A 20,806-nucleotide genomic window follows, 5' to 3' on the forward strand; every position below is an offset into this window, starting at 1 on the left:
TTAAATAAAAATGATAAAGCAAAATTGTTTTATTGTATGAAATAGTATAATCATAATTTGGGCTATTCACAGGTCTTGTGCTCTGTTTTAGAAGCTTGATTTTAAGTACCTAACTAAAAACATAGTTGTTTGTCCTATAAAGGTTTGAAGATTAAAATGTGAGTTAGTAATTTTTACTTTAAATATACAATGGCAAAAAAATGTATTAGTTTTATCTATTGCATTCCAATTTCTCACTCGGTTTTTTTTGTCGCCATTCAATTGCTGGAGATGTGAAACATGACAATAATGTGAGGTGAACATTTGTTATGCCTGTGGCACACCCACGACACACCCAAGCTTCTTTTGATAAAAGATACATGACAGCAGCCTGCAGTATGCAGAAGAAAAAAGTCTTAAAGCTTGGGCAAAAAATGTTCTGAGGTCTGTGGAAACAATAGTTGAGCTGCCACATAAAGTGCTATATTTAGCTTTTGGACTGGGCACAGACTCATCACTCAAATGACGCCTGCTACTGCGCACTCACTGTGGGAGACAAATAACGTCGCTACTACTGTGCAATTATTAAGGCCATTACTTTCTGGAGTGTTTTCCATTGGTTTTGTTTATCTCCTTATATAATAATGACTCCCGAGCCGAGCGACTGTTAACCTACTGGTAAATAATGGCATTGGGGATTGGAACAGGATTCATCCATTCATCATTAAGTATTCTGTTGATTGTATGGAACTGATTGTTGACTAATCATGTGCTCAAGTCATTTCAAATTAAGCACTGTTAATGGACTAGACTGGGGATTCAGTTGCTGCAAGTTGAGTGGACTCTATTTCGGGCGAGATTTCTGGCAGTCCTTTTTGTCTGAAATGTAGTGAGTGGTTGGATTTTGGCAATTTTCTCACGGCTAATCTGCCATTTACTGGTGGGCTCAAATTCAAATGGAATGTGGATGCTGGGTAGAGTCAAATGAAACTCGTCTGCTGAGCCCCGCTACAGAGTTGGCGCCAAAGTGGTGTATGCTTTAGCCTTGTGCTCAGAGTTTAATGACAAGAACAATTTAGCACTTAATTAGATGTGCTTGTTCTTTTCCGCCTTTGGGTTTCAGAGTGGAAAGAATGAATTCATGCAGCGTTGATTGTCTGAGGACGATTTTTAAATCCAACGTACAATTTCCAGGAGTTTTTTCCCCTCTTGTTTACAATATATTATAACATGATTTATTTCCAAAAGGATAAAACCATCCACTGGTTGCCTGTGGTTTTGCTCATTGGAGAAAAATGAGTTCAATGCAGGTCGTCAAATCCATTTATTATATTTTCGGAGTAGAGCGGAAAAAGATTTAAGATAAGATAAAAAAAAAAGTCATGGCTCTTACACACGGGCCGAGCTAAATTAACCAAGAGATCTGTTAATCTGTGACCTCTATACGTAGCATGGTGGATTAATCTGCTTGCACTCTGCCACTTTGTCACGTTCCATCCTTCTCCTCTTGCAGCTGATTTGTCATGTATGGGGGGATGGAGGGTGCAGTTTGTTATAAATGAGCTGGGATGTCCAGTGCTTTGGCTCTTTGTCTGTGATTTTTATTCTCCAACCACCATGTTAGCGTTGCTTCATCCTGTTGCCTGCAATCATACATATTTATTAGAAACGCACACTATACAGGATTACTCAATCGCAGTGTTGTGAGCTTTGTTGGATTTGGCAAATCTTGTTACAAGTCCAAAATCTATTTCACAAGTGATTACTTTTTGAGTTCATCTCGTTTTTTATGTGATTGATTTTAATTTAGGAAGTTGATGCATTTACACTTTGGACACTCAAAATGTAAAGAGAGAGAGAGAGAGAGAGAGAGAGAGAGAGAGAGAGAGAGAGAGAGAGAGAGAGAGAGAGAGAGAGGGACCTTGCTTAAAATATGTTATGCACACAAATGATCTCAATTCTTTTTACAATTTTATTTCCTCCCTTGATGTTTACATCTTTATTATTACCTACTCCATCCATCATTATAAACAGAGGAACTTGAAGAGGTAATGAATGATGCTGTTCAACAAAAAAAAGTATGTAAAAAGCCAGTGTTTTTATTATCACAAAACAAAAAATCGTCTCAAGGCACATTTACATCAACAGTGCTTTCTCTTGTTTATAAAATGTAGACAATTAACCCTAAATGCAACAGATTAGTCCAAACTGAGCTACATTATCAGTAAACACTGTCAGAGCATCATTTCTATAAATGTTTATCGATGTTTGTAGGGCCTGCATTTCCCTGGCTGACCTGTGTTTACACTGGGTTTAAGTGTTATTGTTTGGTGAGTGGATTTCAGAATACGTCGTCCTTCATGATCTGCGTAGAGGTTTGCTAGTGTGGAGCTTGGAAGGCCTTCTCTGAACATCAATTATTCACACCAGAAACAGTATGTTTGACAAAACACGTGCTGAACTTGACAAGGTTTCGACCTCTGTGGATTCGAGTGCAATCGTTTTTAATGCAGCTAAAGAAACCTTGCATAGTTGTGGAAAGGATAAAATGAAATAAAACTTCAGCCAGAGGAGATATTTCATCTTTCTGCAGCGATAGTGCAACATTGCAGTATCCGACAACTTAATCCTTTTCTTCTTTGGCGAGGGATGGCTCGCAAACATATCATATTGTTGATACAAGCCAAGCGGCTTTAAGAGATAAACCATCTTCCCTGATAGACTCGACTCTCACACTCTAGTGTTCAGAGATGCGCATTGTTACTTTTCTTGTAGAACTGCTCAGCTGATACATCTGCTTCTGCTCACCTGTGCAATGTTGATTTCAAATCCATCACTGTGTAACAAAACATCTAGGCAAGGCAGTTTTTTTTTGTGTGCTGTATAGGAAACAGAGTTTAGCAAAGACTGTGCTTGTAATATTTGGACTTCTAGCAAATGTTATGTATTACTCCATTAAAGGGATTCATCTTCTTCACACAGGAGCTTAAGTAGCTTTGTTTATGTTTTGTTTTTCCAGCATTCTAAAACTGCTGAGTTTAGATATTGTCAACTATATGATTAATGTGCTAATGTAGGTGGGTGTTCGCTTTATTCCCCCTCTAAAAGCTATATGTGATGATTTCAGTGGACGCTACCACAACTACAGACACTAATCATCTTTAAATTTTCAATAATGCCATTACACAAACATGGTTGTCATTTTATATTTTGTTGTTTTGCTTTTTCAGCAAAATCGGAGAGGGGTACATTTCATGGCTTTGGAAGAGATACTGGAGCAACTGGCTGTCAGGTGAGCTCCATCACAGATGTTAAGTCACTGACCACCATTGACTGTCGTCCAATCCATTTCAACTGAAAACACTTGACAGTTTGAAAGGATTGGACGTCATTCAGTATTAATGGCAGCCAATGCGATAAAAATCTTCCGCCTTTGTTCAGAATAACATAGTTTAACTTTTTACTTTAATCCATTGGTGTTTCATTTTGTATTGTTGAGATGCTTTTCGAACCATATTTCTAATTATGATAATTTATGTCCTTTTAGATAAATGAGTGTTATAAACTGAGCCCTCCTGATTGATTTTGAGCCTACTTTGCACTTCTAACATTTTCAGACAGTCTTTTGCCAGGCTTTTAATCCAAATAATTGAATTAGATCATTGATCTACTTGGCACATGGCTACTTGCCACTTGCCTGACAAGGCTAATGACATCTCATGCTTGAAAAGAACTCCTGTGGTGGATTGATTTGCACTGCCTCATCATTTGAATGCAGTCAGTCTCAGGTGCACTTCATTTCCACTACAAATTAATTTCAACACTTTTTTGGGGTGGAGGGTGTCTTATCCATTCATCTTCAATATATGAAAAATCAGACTTAATAGAATGAGTTGCATTTACTCTTCTATAGTGATTTTTTTCTGTGGGAGAGCGAGAGCAGACTGGTTCGATATCATTGAACAAAGCCAAGAGCTCAAACGGTTCAGTGATGTGGCATCTGTGACAGATTGTCATTTTACAGAGCCAGTTTGTTTCTTTTGAATTACATTTTTGTCAGCATGTCCAATGCTTTTGACGACCTACATTCTGCATGGAGAAAAATACTGGATGTTTAATTACGCTCAGTTCATGCAGCGTTCTACTTCCAAATCCTCGCAACAGTTTTACATTGAATTACTTCCAGTCTTTTAAGGCTCATGTACAAAATCAAAGCTCTGTTTATCCAACTGAGTTTATCTACTAGAAAGGTCAAATATGTCACTGTGTCAATCGTCAGCCTGGAAAGGGGATTCCCCGAGGCACGTGCGCCAGTTGGCAAGCCGACAAGTAAACATAGCTTGCTGTTGTTCTAACTATCGTAATGCAGTCTGCTGTTGTCCACTCTAATTGGACCAAGCTCCTAATTAGCCTCTTAACCCTGTTTGCTAAGGCTACAGGGGTCAAAAAGATATTGAATGACCCTGGCACTGAATAATACAACATGTAAAATGTGGAGTGTTGTCACGATCCTATGGCGTGAACAAAAATTGGGACTGCTACCAACTGGTGTTTTTTCATTTTCAAAAGTCACAATGTATTAAAACGTTATTGATTCCTTGTTATGAAGTTTGTTTATTTAAAAATCGAACTTAATTATAAATGGAAAACATGCTACTTATTTACTTTTAAAACTGGTTTGTTTATTAATTAAAAAAGGAATAAACAGTAAATATGATCAGATTACAGAAATTTGCTTACATTTTCTTTAGCAAGAAACATGAAGTTTATGCACAGTAACTACCTTTTCTTCAAAATTATGTAGTAAGTCGGGTATGGTGTTGGGCCTTGAATTTGACCCCTGTAGTGTGGTTTAATGCTGCACAATTTCAATACAAAACAAACAACTATATTGTCCCTCGATGTCACTCACACCGGGCAAACACTAAAAATGAAAGCTAATGTTTCTATTTTTTTTTCACAGCCAACTCAACGTTCAGATGTGGGAGGGACAAGTCCTAGTTCAGGGACCCCATCGACAAAGTCAGCGGCTCCTTTCTACTCGTTCAGTGCATCCAATTCCAGAAGACGTCCTTTACAGGACACTCCTTCTATTGGTCAGTACCTAATAAAAAGGATAAATAACATTTTGTATCACTTACCATGTGAAAGACAGTTCTCATCTCATTTTCTGAACCGCTTTATCCTCTTTAGGGTTGCGGGGGGTGCTGGAGCCTATCCCAGCTGACTGGGGCAGGGGCGGGGGACACCCAGAATCGGGCTGCCCGTCAAAGACAGTTGCTAAAGCCATTTAACTATGCAAATAGGGAAAATCTCTGATAATTGAGACAATAATTCTGACACATGAAAAAATGACACATAAGTGGTTCACTCGCATGACTTACAAGCATGGGCTCAATTCCCGCGCGGTGGAGTGCGACCAGTCTGTCTTTCGGCCAAAGTCAGCTGGGATAGGCTTCCGCAACCCCCATAACACTTACGAGGATGTGCGGTTCAGATGATGAATGAATGAATTTAATGGTGTCACATCTTGTCTATATCAAATAAAATATATTTGTGTCCTTTATGGAATTGTTTCTGCATTGGCGGCGAACTGTTTTGTTTGGAGTGTCTTCATATAATCAAGTCTTTGTTGGTGAATAAATAAATGTGCTTTCATCTCTCTCCATAGATCCTCTACAAACAAAAAAGGTTCGCAAGGTCCCTCCTGGCCTGCCTTCATCTGTGAGTGGAAGATCATCTACCTCTCATATAAATAGATTTCACAGTGAGCTCGCTTCAGCACACACAAACACACACACACACACACACACACACACACACACACACACACACACACACACACACACACACACACACACACACACACACACACACACACACACACACACACACACACACACACACACACACACACACACACACACACCTAAAGATCTGTGATATTAAGAAGGGCAACCTGACAAGGCTCACACACAAAAAGAGCCCTCTTGACATCATCCCCACTTTTGGGGAATGCAGATTTGTTGCCAATTTCCACTTTTCCTCTTCACTCACAAAGTTTGTGGCATCTTATGTGTTCTAAATGCATTATTGTATGATTTGATGCTCAAAGCTGGTTAGCGTAGCTCAGTGTGCTTGCACGCGTGTCGCACGGCTGCACTGGAGGTGATTGATTTTCAGTGGCGCCCTGTCACAGTCCAGCCTCCTCACAGTCTCCCCGGGGAAAAAGAGAGGCTGTCAGAGCGGATTCCCAGCTCTGCTCTTTTGATGTTTAATTAGTCATTACGTCGCTGAACAGGAGGACAGACAGAGATTAATAGCACAGAATATCTGAAAATTCTGCTGGTAATGATCCCAACGGAGCAGGAACCATTAGGATGCAGAGAAGTGTGGAGCTCAGCTTGCGTTCACTTAGACGGAGGGAAGTGGGGGTCTCGGGCTGAGGCTGGGGGTGGGGGGCGTTTGGAGCTCATTAATATGCATAAATCACTAAGTCAGATGTTCTTGTGGAAAACGGTAGTGATTTGCCAAACTTCTTTTTTCCCCCTACACAAAGTCCTTGCTCGAATACCTTCAACCGGTTAAAGCCTGTCTTTTATTGGTAACAAAAAGCAACTGGTTTTCTCAAATCCAACTCCTCATAAAACAATATTTCCTGTTTTGGTAAGGGATTTTGAGACCCGAAATCGTCACCTCCACGAGGCGTGGAGCCAAGATGAAATGTGGAACAGGCTGTGGAACATAAAAGGCTGACACTTGTTTTGTTTCTGGATTTGTATTTGAAAAGGAGATTGCCAGAGCATGAGGGAGGGAAGGCGTCTGTGGCAGCGACAAGGGCGCGTGTTGCCTTCTTCCTCTAAGTAAGTGATATATCTGAGGTCTTGTCAGACGAGGGAATGGGAGGAGGAGGGGGGGGGGCAGGCAAAGAACAGTTGCCTTGTGGGTTACATCTCTTTGTTGTGTAAATGGACGCTGGGCTTTTATTTGTCACTACTTAACACATGGGTGCAGGTGCGCTTGTGTGACTCATAAGAGTACAATCAAGCAGTACAATGGCAGATAGGGAGAAACAGTGACGGAGCACGCTATAAAATACAGCTCCTTGTCACTCAGCGCCGCTCAGGCGATAAAGCCCAGAGCTCGCCGGGATTATCCCAGTTAGTCTTTGATCCCATTTGAGAGAAGAGATGGAAATGTTCAATAAAAGGTTATAGACATTTTTAAGAACATGAACAACACTAAAGCCAGTTCTTGGATAGTTTTATATAGGAGGTCATCTCTAGGAAGTCTTACTGAGTCTATACCATGTCCAAGTGAATAGGAATATGTTGGAATCAATTTTGTTTTAAGATTCTGACCTTTCACCCCCAAGAAAATCTGTGTTTTGGGTCACTGAGTATTGACCTGTTGGATATAAGTATTAAGTCATCTATTTTTTTAGGACTTATTTATTCCACACCAGCTGTGAATTGTGCTTGTTTGTCTCCTTGTGCCTTCCGATTGGCTGGCAACCAATTCAGAGTGTCCTCCTGACCATAGCTGGTTGAAATAGGCTCCAGCACCCCTGCGAGCCTTCTGAGGATAAGCGGAATGAAAAATGACCCAATATCAACAAGAACTGACCTCTAAATTACTTGTGAGAAAGACGCTCACTACAAGTGACCCAAAACCATTAAATCATTACTCTGAGTTGAACCTAAATGAACAGAAAGTGACTCTTAAGTCAACAGGCATGACCTAAATGTAACATTGACTTGCAAATGCCCTCAGGAAAGCCTGCCAAAATCTTATTACTAATAGAGCAAAATATCTATTTCTCAATTAATTATGTGTTCTTAGTGTCATTGACTAGTGGTCAATGTAAAAACAGTTCAATTTTACAGCAACTCGGGTTCTTTCATCATTGTTATTGGCAATAAGATAGATTTAATACTTTTATTTCAACACGGAGCAATAACCTATGAACTGTTTTCTGTGAATAGTCTTCAGACAAGTACAAAAAAACCAGTGAAAAACAGGTAGCTATAAAGAATTTGAATCTAGGGCAAAATGTTTCTTTAAAAATACCTGAATCTGCATGGACTAACAGGAAATGCGGGCAAGCTAAGGCGGCGTGAAGTAGCAAATGGGTACTTGTAGTGCAATTAGATGATTATCAGCCCAGGTCTGTGTTCGTGCTGGCGTCAACGACACGGGAGGTAGCGAGCGGTAGCGGTGCCGAGGACTACTGAAGCGAAGGCGCACCTGAAGCCTGAGGCAGATGTGTGAAGAGCCGGCGGCATACCTGTAAAGCATGAATGCAACTGCAGATGCCACAGAAAGGTTTTGCTGGTGTAAGCAAGCGAGAAAGCTTCACCAGAGACCTGAATAGATGCTTGATTAAAAAAAAATACACACACATACACACACACAGGCCTATACTAACAGTGCTTCCTATCATTTTGGTCTACTCCTGGGAACGTTCTTATTTCTGAAATCCCACTCTTTCCTGCCGGCCTGCTTGTCTTTGCATTCTTGCTTCCAAAAATAAATTCAGTTTAAAATCAGAGAGGCAATGGAAGTTGCAGATCCCAGCATGGTGTTTGTGTACACTTCATGGTGTCCTTGAATCAAAATATTTACCAGCTCACATCCTTGTTACATTTAGGGTTTGACACCGCAATGCATCAGGACATGAAGGCTATCTGGACAGAACAGCTGGGGATTGCAAACAAGTGACATGTTCATGGGTCTTTTTCATCTTATACTGTATACATCCTCTTTTAGTCATGTACAAACCTTTCCCTCTGTGGTTCTGTATGCGCAATTGCATAAACGAAGAGAGACTTTATTATTTCAAGAGGAAATTTTCAGGCTGTTTTGTTTCCTATACTTGGAATATGGAAAAGTTTTGACAGTGCGTAATAAATAAGCAATTTAAATTAATTGCTTGTTTTTCTCTGAGCTTTTAGTTTTAGTCGTACCACTTTGGGTGAATGGTTGATAGTCATTTCTAAATTTGTTAGTCGAGTTATATTCGACAGATACTAAAATTCAAAGCTTTAAATCTGGAAAAAATTATCTCTATACATATTTTCCTATGCACATTAGGTGATTCAACTTGGAATGGGACAGTACAGATTCTGATGGTACGATAAATGTGAGGAAAAATATCATAGCATCAGAGTTTAGTGATAATTTTTTTTTACATATATTATATTATAATATAAGCATTTTTTTTCATAGAATCATCGTTTTTACCCTGAATATTGCACTCATTTAAATAGTATATAATTATAAAAATGTTAGTGTTATTGGAGCCAAATCACTGGAAGGTTGCAAAATGAAGAAATATAAAAAAGTATATATGTATGTTAAAAAAATACAAACATCTATGGAAACTACACCTTCAGTAAGCATAAGAAACTAATAAGCAATTTCTTGTCATCTCATCAAATGAAAACTTGCAAACAACTCGTTGTGTTAGTCATCCAAGACACGTTTTTAGACTGTAATTGTTACGTATATCATCATTAAAAAAAGAGAGAGAGACTGAGAAAGTCGTCTTCAAAATATTATCTTCATCATTACAAAAAACAACATTACCCCAGTTTAAAAAAAATGGGCGTCTGGCGCCGTCAATGGCCGCCAAAGAGTTTTAATTGAACTTCTGAGATTGAAGGTCGTCGCATGTTGTCATTGAGCAGACAGTCTTCTTTGCTGGGGGATGTTGATGGGCAGCTGCGTGGGCACCTGTCTGACCGCCGCATTGAGGAGATTCTGTCGCTGGTGGGGGGAAAGTTTCATCTTGAAGGATATTTATGGGAAGCTGCAGAGGCATAATGCGGATGTGTGCGCTTGACGGTTTGTTTGTGTAAATACCATTTCCCCCCTCTACAATTCCCTGTCAGAGGCGCAGCGGCTTGATGTGACACTTCTCCCCAGCCTCGGCGGCGGGCGGTGCGGCTGCGAGAAAAAAAGAGAGAAAGCAGTGGGCCAATATTCAGATCCCCTCGGGGACTTTTGCAACTGAGAACCTTGAGTGAGTGGGAATGACAAAAAAGATTGATGTTTGCTTTTGACAGATCACTCAGACACCCTTGTTTCGGAAAGATCTGAAATGGCAACACAGTACAAAATGAGCTCTTCTCTTGGCTCGGATCAGCCACAAATCTTCCTTGCAGTGCTGGTATTCAAAGCACTTTTGTCCTTGCCTATCTTTCCTCAAAAGTGTAAAGATTAGAGATCAAAATATGATACTGCTCCAACAATGGGAGGTTTACACTTCTAAGAAATCTATTCAGTCTTTTTTTTTCACACACAGTGAGCCAGATTGTAATTATAAGGTCTTGGTTGGATAAAATACACATTTGAAGGGCTGCTTTGCCACATGACAGACATGTTAAAGAGGCAAAACATTACATTTTTAAAACATACAGTATTTACCATTAAAGGCAAACACTGTGCCCTCATCCATTTCCCACTCTCTTTCTTGAGTGTAAAACACGTTTTGCACATTTTAGGACCTTATGACAAGTCCATTACTAACTGTATCATGATATACTGTTATATATTATTATTATTTCGATTGCTAGCCTGGCAGAAACCTCGCCTATCCAATTATGGTCAAATTAGTTTTCTTCATGCTTTAGCTTTCCAAGAAGTATTGTCTGTCCCATCTCTCATTTTGCGGGAGCAATATGGTATTAGGTCAAAAGATCTGGATATTTTTAAACCATAGAATGCTACTATTGTGTTTTTTTTGTATTTCTGTAACTCTTAAAAATTGATAGCTGTAATTGTTGCAAATCTCCGGTGCAGCAGGGAAAGCTTCATCATCTCATGCAATTTTAAAACAGAGACATTTCTGGATATGATACATAGGAATTATTTTTAACATGCGTTTTTGCCATGATCTTTAGAGTCAAATTCGAAAGGTGTTTCAAAATGGTCAAGACCTATTTAATGCTGACATAGCATGTTGCATGCTCCTCTAAAATGTCAGGGTCGTGGAATGTGATTTTGCAAGGTGTTCGCTGGTGATAAAATTGGAAGATTGGCCCATGCAGTTGACACTTTTCCAAGCTTTTGCCATGACCCCAGTTAGCAGGCTCCCCTGGGATGTCTCCATCAGATGGCAGATTAGATAGACGCCACTAGTTTGACTGGGATGAGGCGGAACAGTTGCCGCCTCCTCTGGGATCATGCGCTTAGTGTTTTGCCTTTGTTTGGGTTGCTGAAATGTACCACTGACATTAGAGTCAGGAGATAATGGAAGAGGCAAACAAGCTAGAAGCCTGACTCTTTCATGTGCGAATAAAGCGTGGAAGGAAAAGAACAAAAGGTCTGAAAATCATGCTCCGATTCTAATCAGTGGACACGAGCCAGCCTGTTTCAAATGAATAATCCGTAACTTTACGACATTAATGCAATCGTTGATTTCACATTGCTAGCAGCCTCCAGGAGATCCGCCCAGTCTGACCAGTCAGGCTTGTTATTACATCCATTGATGGCGCTGGACCTCCAATGCATTTTTACTCGAATGGGTGAAGGAACATCCAATCATTGATTTTTCTGGACCGCTTATCCTGGCACTGGTTGCGGGGGGTGCTGGAGTCCATCCCAGCCAACTATAAGCATCAGGCCAGCCGAGGAGACAGACAACCATTCATGGCCACACTCATACTTAGGGCCAATTTAGAGTGTTCCTTTTGGAATGTGGGAGGAAACCAGAGTAGCCGGAGAAAACCCACCCACGCAAAGGAGGATGTAGGAACATATGATAAGCCAATGATCTGAAAGTCAATTCAGACTTTTTAAGGCTTAAACTGTAGTCAAATCAAAGGTCTATATACTAGACCTACTTTATCAAGCTTAAATCAAGTGCAAAGCATGATCTTGTCCTCCAGCAGGCTTGTAAATGTGATGGTTAACCAAAGAGCTGTCAAAGTCTACAAGGTCTTTTCTTTAATCAGCAAGGTCACACATTCCCTTGACTCTTGTCTTTTCCACCAATGCTTCTTCGACCTTGCTGCTGCAGCAAAATCGGAATACTGAATTAAGATCAATTTTAATTCTGCCAAAACTCATCTTCAAAAAGTTATTTTCTCGTCTTACACTATATTTTACAATTGAAGTATTATTGTCATTTTGTCTTCTTCTAATTCACCTCATTCTGGGAAATTCAACCAGCCTGCCATGCATGTTTTTTAATGTGTCTGTACATTAGTCATTTTTTCCCTCCATTTCAACAGCTATATTATTTGTTCACCTATTGGACCCAACTGTACAGTACAATGGGAAGAGACCAAACCCAACATGCATTTTTGGGGGCAGGGGGGCTAATATTCCCAAGTGCACGCCCAGCTCCCCTAAGTAAGCCCTCCCTAATTAGAACCAGAGCTTCTTACAGGAAACAATCTTCCTGTCTGGTGACATCATCGCTAAATCCATGGCTGAGAGTGAGATGATCTCAGCATGTGGATTTGCTCATTGTTTTTGCAACAGCTAAAGAAATTCCAAGAAAAGCACACCGCGGTGACTCGCGCTTCTTTTCAGAGGGTAACGTTAACGAGGTTTTTTTCCCCTCCGTCACGCCTGTTACCTTTCTGCCATGACTCAAAACATCACATAAACTTAGCCTTAATTTGAGATGTGTCTCCACATGCTGACCTTGGTGTTGCAGAGATGCGATTTGGTGGACGCTCCATCCTAAAATGAATACCTCGTAATTTGGCCTTTCAAGTGTTTTCATTTGTGAACCTTAAATGGGTCTGGACTTGTTTTAACCCCCTTCAAATACTTCTATCACTGCCATTTTTTCCTTAAAACATGGACTTGAAACAGCTCCAGATATAAAGCGGTTGCAGAATACAGAGAGAGAGAGTGTTTTGGAAGACTTTAAAAGACTTCGGCAGAACAAAGGGGGATAAATAATAACAGTACCAAAGGCAAAGCCTAATAAAGACCCCATTTTCGAGGGACTTGAAGGCTTTAATCTTTCTATAACAATATTGTGGTAAATGAGTTTGCGGGCCTGTGTTTAGTCAGAGATGCTTTGAGTGCTAGTCATGAAAGGCTCCAGTCAGGCTGAGCTTTCAATGGAATATCGTATCAATCCTCTCCTTTCTTCTGCTCCCCTTTGGCCTCCCTCCTCCCACTTGATAAAGGTAGATAAATGGGAAGCCGTGTTGCTCACAAATGACAGCAAAAGCGTAATAAAATGGCTGTCCGTGTTTTGCTTGCCCCTCCAGCACGCCCCGTTTTTGAGAGCCCTTTCCAGGCTTTACCAAGCAGAGCATTATTTTCCTGCCGCCACGTCACAGGCCAACCCCCTGTTGCAGCTGTTGCATGCTTCACAGTGTCTACACACGCTTCTGAAGTAACACCACCTCTCAAATACATTTTGCATCTCTGTAAGATGCACATCCCGTCTGATGTATTGGCCTTTCATTTGCGTTTACACTGTTTAATGACTCATAATCTGCTTGTGAGCAGTCTGCGGGCACCACGCGTTACCAAATGAGTGGGTCCCATCATAAAAAAAAATACCCTATGGATTTAATCAGGTGAAAAATATTTGGGCTACCTCCTCCATTTGAATGACTCACACATATATCATGCATGCAATCCGGCAAAGAGTAAAAATGTTTGAGTTTGTTGAGGTTCAATCATAGAAAATCAGCATTTTTTTAATGCTTGGACTGAAATATTTTGTCCCTCTTGGCTCTAAATCGGCTCACGTATTTGTTTTTTTTTGTTCCACCCACTTCCCTTTATCTTTTTTTATTCCCCTCTTCATTGCTTCCCTTCCCCCCGTCCCTTTTTTCCTCTTTGCCTCAGCACTCAGCGGCTTAAGAGAGGGGACGTACCACGCACGCCACTCCCTTCTGATAGTCCCCTTTCGCTCTGTACGCAATGGTAGCGTCCTGCTTTGCATAAGTTTCCTCTGAGTGGGCTGTGTGGAGGCCAGCACTGAAAGAATTATTAGTCCCTTTTGAACGCTTTGGATGTATGTCCAGAGAGCTTATGTCCTGTTGTAATATACCACTGACCTTGTTCACGCGATAATGTATTGTGCTTATCCTGTCCCTGGAATGGGAAGTAACTCTTTAATGTACTACTACAACGGGAAATCGGTGAGTTATCTTTTTTGGGGAATCTGCCATGAGATGATTGACGTGTAGATGCAACTTAGGTATGGTCTGTTGTGATGCTCTCTTGTTATAGAAAAGGTCACAGATTGGATGTGTGTACAATTTTGTACTGGTGTTGACTGTGTTATGAGATGACAATGTTCTTTTCAGGATTTAAGGCAGTCTGACATCTTCAGTTAATATTATGTTTATAGTTGGGAAAAAAGCTTCATTTTACTAGTAAGTGTAGGACTTCAATTAATTTGAGGCAAAAAGCAGGAGAAAAAGTTGTGCCAAAACTTTTTTTTCTTATACAATAAAGAACTGGCTTGAAAAAAAAAATAAAAAACTATAATTTATTTTTACTGGCTGGTTGATGGTGCTCCAAGACTAGATTGAAATAATAACAAGTGGGAATCTGGGAATGATTAGGGAGAAAAGTCTGCCTGTTGAGGTTAGACTTTTCCTGTTTGCAGATTGAGCTCCAAGCACTAGTGTTTGCTGTTCTTCCATCTGCTTTTAATCACATCGGCATTCTTGACACCACAGGGAGTCTAATGGGAATTTTGAACATCTCCGATCAAACCTCTTTGATATTTGTTTGTCTAGAATGCTTTTTCATAAGTGTGTGTGGGCTCGTTTTTTGCATGACTGCTGAACTTTTTGGGTTGAAATTTGTTGTTTTTCCGTAGTGTTTGTTTAAAATTTCAAAATCATCATCAGTCAGATTGTAATTGTAAACAATATTGGATTTGTTTGACTAATCCTTACTTGATTTTTTCCTCTTTTAAGCAAATAACCTGTTCTAGAATTCCACCTGTCGTGAAGGGTCTTGAATTCAGAGTTACACTATTTATATGTTCCTATACTCAAGGTCATCTTGAGCTTCCATTTCGTTTGTCCTTGGAGACTATGAAAACATTTCCTGTGTCCTCAATGTATCCAGATGACTTTGATCTCTTTTCATATTAAGTAATAACAGGCTGGGTTTAGCATTAGCATTTGGGAGGAAATGGGTAGCATGTGGATAAAAAGGGGGTCTGATCAAAAGCGCTTGTTAAAACTTTTTCTGGATTCGTTTGTGAGGAAATCAAAAAAACATGGTGTTCATTCCGTGAATCGTCTTGATTAAAATGAATTTGATGCAAAGTAGTGGTTCACCATCTGGAGGACTCGGAGAATTCACATTGCACCATTGACTTGCGAGCTGGTGGCACGAAACCAATACAGATGGAGCAGCTCCCTAAGATTCCTCCCAACTGAAATGAAAGCCTTGAAGTGATACATACATTCTTCGTGTTGTTTCATCCTTTTGCAAATAAGTATTGCATGTCCTTGCAACTACTAATTTAGCAGCGGTTTGCCCACTAGTTGTCATCCGACTTTGGTTTCCAGTGTTTTGTCACTCATCAGAACCCTGTGGTGTACTGTACATACATGTTGCACAAGAGCGTACACATGCTGGCATGAGCTCATGTAAACACTGGGTTTGCACTGTATGCATGCATCATATCATATTTGTCTCGCTAAACTTGAGTCTTTGCATCATCATTCATTATCCAAATGCTTGTTGAGAGTTTCCTTTTTTTTGGGTATGTGTTGAAGGCTAGTGGTATAAAAATCTTTATATCCACTCTTTAAAACATTTTGCCAAGGGAATTTCCATTTGGTGAAATGGTACAAAAAAATCCTTATATCCACTCTGTGAAACATCTTGCCAAGGGAATTTCCATTTGGTGAGAGGTTTTACTTTACCAGTTTTTAGTCAGGTTTTGTTGGCCAGTATTGCATTCAAATCTTGAAGCTGTGAAGCAATTGGATGAATGCAACATTTCTGACATGTATTAAAACCTAAAGCAAAAATGTTCACTTGATATGATGTAATTCCAGTCATGCATCCGTTTCGTGTATGTTTAAAATAGCTTTCACTGATTGTTTAGAATTTTATGAATGAATCCCCAGTCACGTGACTGGTGTGTGGATGTCTGCTGGCCTGCTTATTTGTGTGAGTGATGGCTTTTAATTAATGGTCTTGTAAAGGGAAACCAGACAGGCATACTCCTTCATAAGCCATCAGTGTTTGAAATGGTTTATTAATGCTTTGACTTGTTAGCCTAGGGTTAAATAAAGGACAATTAGCATTAACCAATGCCATATGCTGCCCACGAGTAGCCAAAGGACAAAAGCCTGGGCTCCCGTGCGATGCTAACCTGAGATGAGGTTCATAGAACTAATATCGTTGCTGCTCGCATGTGTAAGCCAGAGGACCCAAGAGAGCTCCACCCTTGCCAGAGCACTTTAATTACACAGTCCGACAACAACGTTTAGGAGTCGTCTCACTCAGCAGTCCAACCAGAGTTCTCATTCGAGATGTGTTTTGCATATATGTATATATATTAGGAGGTGGCCAAATGTTTGCATAGTATTAGCATATTTTCCATCAATTCAGCGACAACCCATAAAAGGGTTAGAAAACCATTTCAGCAAGTTATCAACCATTGTAGTCATCAAGGCTTGCAAAAGTGATGAAAGATGATCTTTTGATGGGACTGTTTAGAATGAAGCATGTTTGTGCCATTGAAACGTGTGGCTAAGAACTTGTATATTTTTTAACTACATCTGATTACATCATGGTGTTGTTGTAATGGCTATTGGTCGATCATACACGGAGTGTCAGACATTTTTTAGGTGAGTCCACTCCTTGAATCAAGCCTTAAACCAGCATAAAATTTCGAGGCTATCTCACCATGGCAATGATTCTGCTCATTGGCTTGAGCATTTGGCAGTTTCTGGCTAAGTAGTACAAAACTTGGATTTTCTGCCAGTCTTGGAATTGTGATTCCAGCTTCCGGTTGGAAGACTGCATTTTGGATAGTAGACTGTTTAATAGAACTTTTACATTATATATTTTTTCTGTCAGGTTTTACTGTCACACATTTGCTGTCACATATTTATGATAGTTTCAGATTATGATTCCTCGACAGCAAAGCTTAATAAACTTTGACTATTTTCAGATGGCAGCCTCAAATGACCCAAATCGTCTTTTTCCTTGATCTCACTCAATAAAATTCAAAGTCGGTGTAACTCGTCCTTTTTACAATAAGCCACATGTTGTATTGTCATCCTTCTGCGCTTGCCTCCCAAATAATGATCACACTTAAACCATCGCTTTGTAAAACAGCGGTGTGAACGCTCACACCAAAAGATCTGACATACAACAAATTCGATTCACGCTTTAGGGCCCGCCCAACCAGATTCTTGTCCTTGGTGTGATGCAAATCCATTTAAAGAGAAATTGACCTTTCAAGTCAGACTTGAGTGTGGCAATTACTGAGAATGGGCAGGTGGAATCAAGTTGGCAGGCCTGGATCTGATTAGTGAAACATGACAAAGGTCATCCAAGTGCTCGCTGTGGGTGGGCAAATTAGTTCAAAACCTTTTCTTCTCTCCGATGTGCTTCGTCCTCTTTTACTCAGCCTCGCTGCCTCCATCTGGAGTGGATAAAGTCAGAGACCACATCACTTGTTTTTGGCCCAAAGTTTTTTTTTTGATCCTCCCACCAACTTGGCACACAGATACAAGGCAGTACAACAGGGTGCCCATTGTACTTAGTTTGAGTCCACCGCTCACTTGCAGGTACAGATCTAACGAAGAGCAGACTGTTTTTTCGTAGCTTTTATCGGAATTAAGCCTCGCAGGGAATACAGTAATTTGCCACTGTCATTTAGAATGTGCAATTATGCCACCGTCATTATACCTCCATTAGAGACGGTGTTTATCTAAAATGCAAATTCTGCTGTTTAATGCCTCATACGTTTGATTGCTTGCCTACCGTTAAAGTATTTGCACATATTTGCATTTTTAGGTTCATCGGGGGCGGGTTGGGAGTCACCATAAGACGAGATCCCCCTTTCGAAATGACTAGGCTACGATGGGTGTTGACAATACCACATATATTCTTAATTTTAGTTCAATTTATAATCACAACTTGTAATGTATATTTCCATCTGTTAAGAGTATGGTCTTACATGCCATCCCCTATATTCCGTCTGTACAGGCAGAACAATGGACTTTTGTTCATGATGGTATTTTTGAAGTTGACATAACAGTTATTTGGACTGATCCCACAATGCTTGATTTGATCAAACAAACAAAAATATTTGTTCTAATGACATTAATGTTGTGCTTGTAGGTGTACGCACCTTCTCCGAACTCAGAGGACTTTAACAGAGATTCGCCCTCCTACTCTTCTCCTAAACCCCCCAACAATATGTTTGCAAGCACTTTCTTTGGTAAGTTAAATCTAATTTCCATCATTTGATGCATGAATCATGAGTTATCCGATCTTTCCGGTGATCTCAGCTGTCCCCAGAACTGAGATTGTGTTTCATATCAAGCAATGAAAAATATAACTCCGCTTGTTGGATGATCCCATGTTGAGGCTTTATGGCTTGATCTGGTTTTGCTCTGAGCTTCAAATGCACAGTAAACACTTACATATATTTTGTTATTAGATGGTACACACAGCTCATCTGACCATTGGAACTCAACCAATGGGATTAGTCAGACCGGCTATGGAGGAATGCTTCCAGGATCTTCATCTCATATGCCGCAATCAGGAAACTACACCGGCCTGCACTCGCACGATCGTCTGGTAAGTCAATCACTGGGTGACGTTCCCCACCCCCCTCAACCAAGTGTTTGCGACAAGTCATCCAATATCAATGGGTCGTCGCCCCACATTCAACTGGGAGCTTAGTTTGTACTGCAAATGGTCTGCGATGGCTCACTGTCGCCTTCAGGAATTTGATTTTAGTTTGTTAGCTATTTCTACCTTTTCCTCTCCTTGTTCATCGAACTATTCTCCTCAGATAAGAAAGAGGAATTTAATCTTTCATAGTTCCAATGTTGTCCTTTGTCATTTCCAGAACTACCCAGCACACTCCGCTTCCCCAAACATCAACGCCAGTCTTCCTCCCATGTCCAGTTTTCACAGAAGCAGCACGGCCACCTCACCATTTGTCTCAGCTGCACACAACCCATCAGTCAACAATGCAGATGGGGTGCTTGGTATGTTTTCACTTTCCTCAATTACGACAGTGGCTCGTTTAACGTTTGGCTAACCCAGAAACTGTTTACACGGAGACTCCGAGACCGGAGTTTGTAAAGACTTACAAATTGGCCCCTCGTTCAAATGCCAGCTGTGTTTCTGGGCAGCATAGATGCAAACTTGATGGTGGGTGGAAAAATCCTGTTGCGAGGGGTGTGCAGCAGCCATTTGAACAGTAACTGGAATTCTCTGGCTGTGATAACCTCATCAATTGTCACCAATGTCTTTTTGTACTACTGTCACTCTCAAAACATTGACAACAAGATCTGACTTGTCTCTCTAAGGACTGCAACATTTTGAATCCTCAAACAGAAAGTAGTAAAATGTTAGAGCAGGGGCAGCAGTGTTATTGCAAATTTTACTTTTGTCATTCTACAAGCAGAACTTCCTCAGAATTCAGGTTTTTGTCCAGAGTGTCTTCCAATTGTGGAAGGCCTTTGTGCATTGCCTTATAGTTATATTTTCAGGAGTAGTAATTCTACTTTGTTTTCATAGAAAAACTTAGAATTGTGAGAGTGCCGTTGTCATCTTCATGCGATAGATAAAGTGTACCATTGTACTCACTCTGATAAGTTTGAACGGGTCTATTTGAATCTTTAATCGTGCATTTATTTTTGAATTGGTACAGGGATTTTAATGCAAATATGGTCTCTTTTTCTCTGCACTTGTGAAGCTGCTGCAAATCGGGGGAACGCCACTGGAAGCTCACAGACCGGAGATGCACTTGGCAAGGCTTTAGCCTCGGTAAGAAGCAACCGCACCATCGCCCCACATTCAACTCCGGAGCTTAGTTTTCTGTGCTATTTCATCTAATATCCTGAATTTGTGTAGATGATTTATCTTCCCCTCTAAATTCCTGTCCAATTGTTTTATTCTTATAAAATATATGTCACGGCTTTGCTGTCTACATTTAAGCCTTCCATAGCTGTCTACATTTAAGCCTTCCATAGGGCCGTCATTTCACATTCTGGTGATCATTCACCACCAAAATCGAATTCAGTTCTTTTTCGTTAGGAATAGTTGGCGTGTGAAAGGAAATGTCTGGATTTCAATGGTAGTTTCCGTACATCAGAATAGAAGCTAAACTTTTATTTTTCTAAATGAGCGTTAACGGAAAATGTGAGTTTATTATATAGACAGTTATAACAAATGACATCTTTTATATTTGCAGACTCAATTCTATTAGCATAACAAAGCTGAAGTGAAATGGACACGGTTGGACAGCGTGGGGTGAGGGGGGGGGGGTACATGGAGCGTGGGCACTGGGGAGTTTATAACTGCTGTGGCTCAACTCCACGGGCTGCCCTTTGTAGAGTTTTTGTTGGCCTCCCTTTTAAATTGGCTGTGCTTATTGGCCCCTCGCCGCCTGCGGGAGTGTGACCGATGAGTAGGCGGGGCTTCATTTGTTCCAGTAAAATGAACTGTGTTTCACGTTTGAATGCAGCGTCCTTGGCCATATATTGTTTGGTCAGAAGTCACGGTTAGAAACAACTTGCTTTTGTGAAACTGAAACATGTTTGGGGATTTGTGTTAAGACTTGTTCGTATCTGACAGAGTGATGACCGCATTATTAATCCGTCTTAGTTTTCTACTGAATTGC

At 40.4% G+C, this 20,806-nt stretch overlaps 1 protein-coding gene across 6 annotated transcripts in view; it reads left to right on the top strand.

Annotated features, from left to right (window-relative positions):
* The window catches only part of tcf12 (transcription factor 12), a 48,940-nt gene that overhangs the window by 17,082 nt on the left and 11,052 nt on the right, over positions 1-20,806 (top strand). For 4 of the 6 annotated variants that reach the window (XM_077713228.1, XM_077713231.1, XM_077713230.1 and 1 more), the window contains exons 6-12: positions 3,210-3,271; positions 4,943-5,075; positions 5,651-5,703; positions 18,289-18,388; positions 18,611-18,750; positions 19,025-19,166; positions 19,880-19,950. In XM_077713228.1, coding sequence (XP_077569354.1) covers positions 3,210-3,271; positions 4,943-5,075; positions 5,651-5,703; positions 18,289-18,388; positions 18,611-18,750; positions 19,025-19,166; positions 19,880-19,950 — 701 coding nt within the window. Of the gene's footprint in view, positions 1-3,209; positions 3,272-4,942; positions 5,076-5,650; positions 5,704-13,923; positions 14,100-18,288; positions 18,389-18,610; positions 18,751-19,024; positions 19,167-19,879; positions 19,951-20,806 lie in introns of those variants that run through there. The other 2 variants (XM_077713233.1, XM_077713234.1) reach the window with 1 other exon arrangement.

Source organism: Stigmatopora nigra, chromosome 3, assembly GCF_051989575.1.
Source record: "Stigmatopora nigra isolate UIUO_SnigA chromosome 3, RoL_Snig_1.1, whole genome shotgun sequence".
NCBI classification, from domain to species: Eukaryota; Metazoa; Chordata; class Actinopteri; order Syngnathiformes; family Syngnathidae; genus Stigmatopora; species Stigmatopora nigra.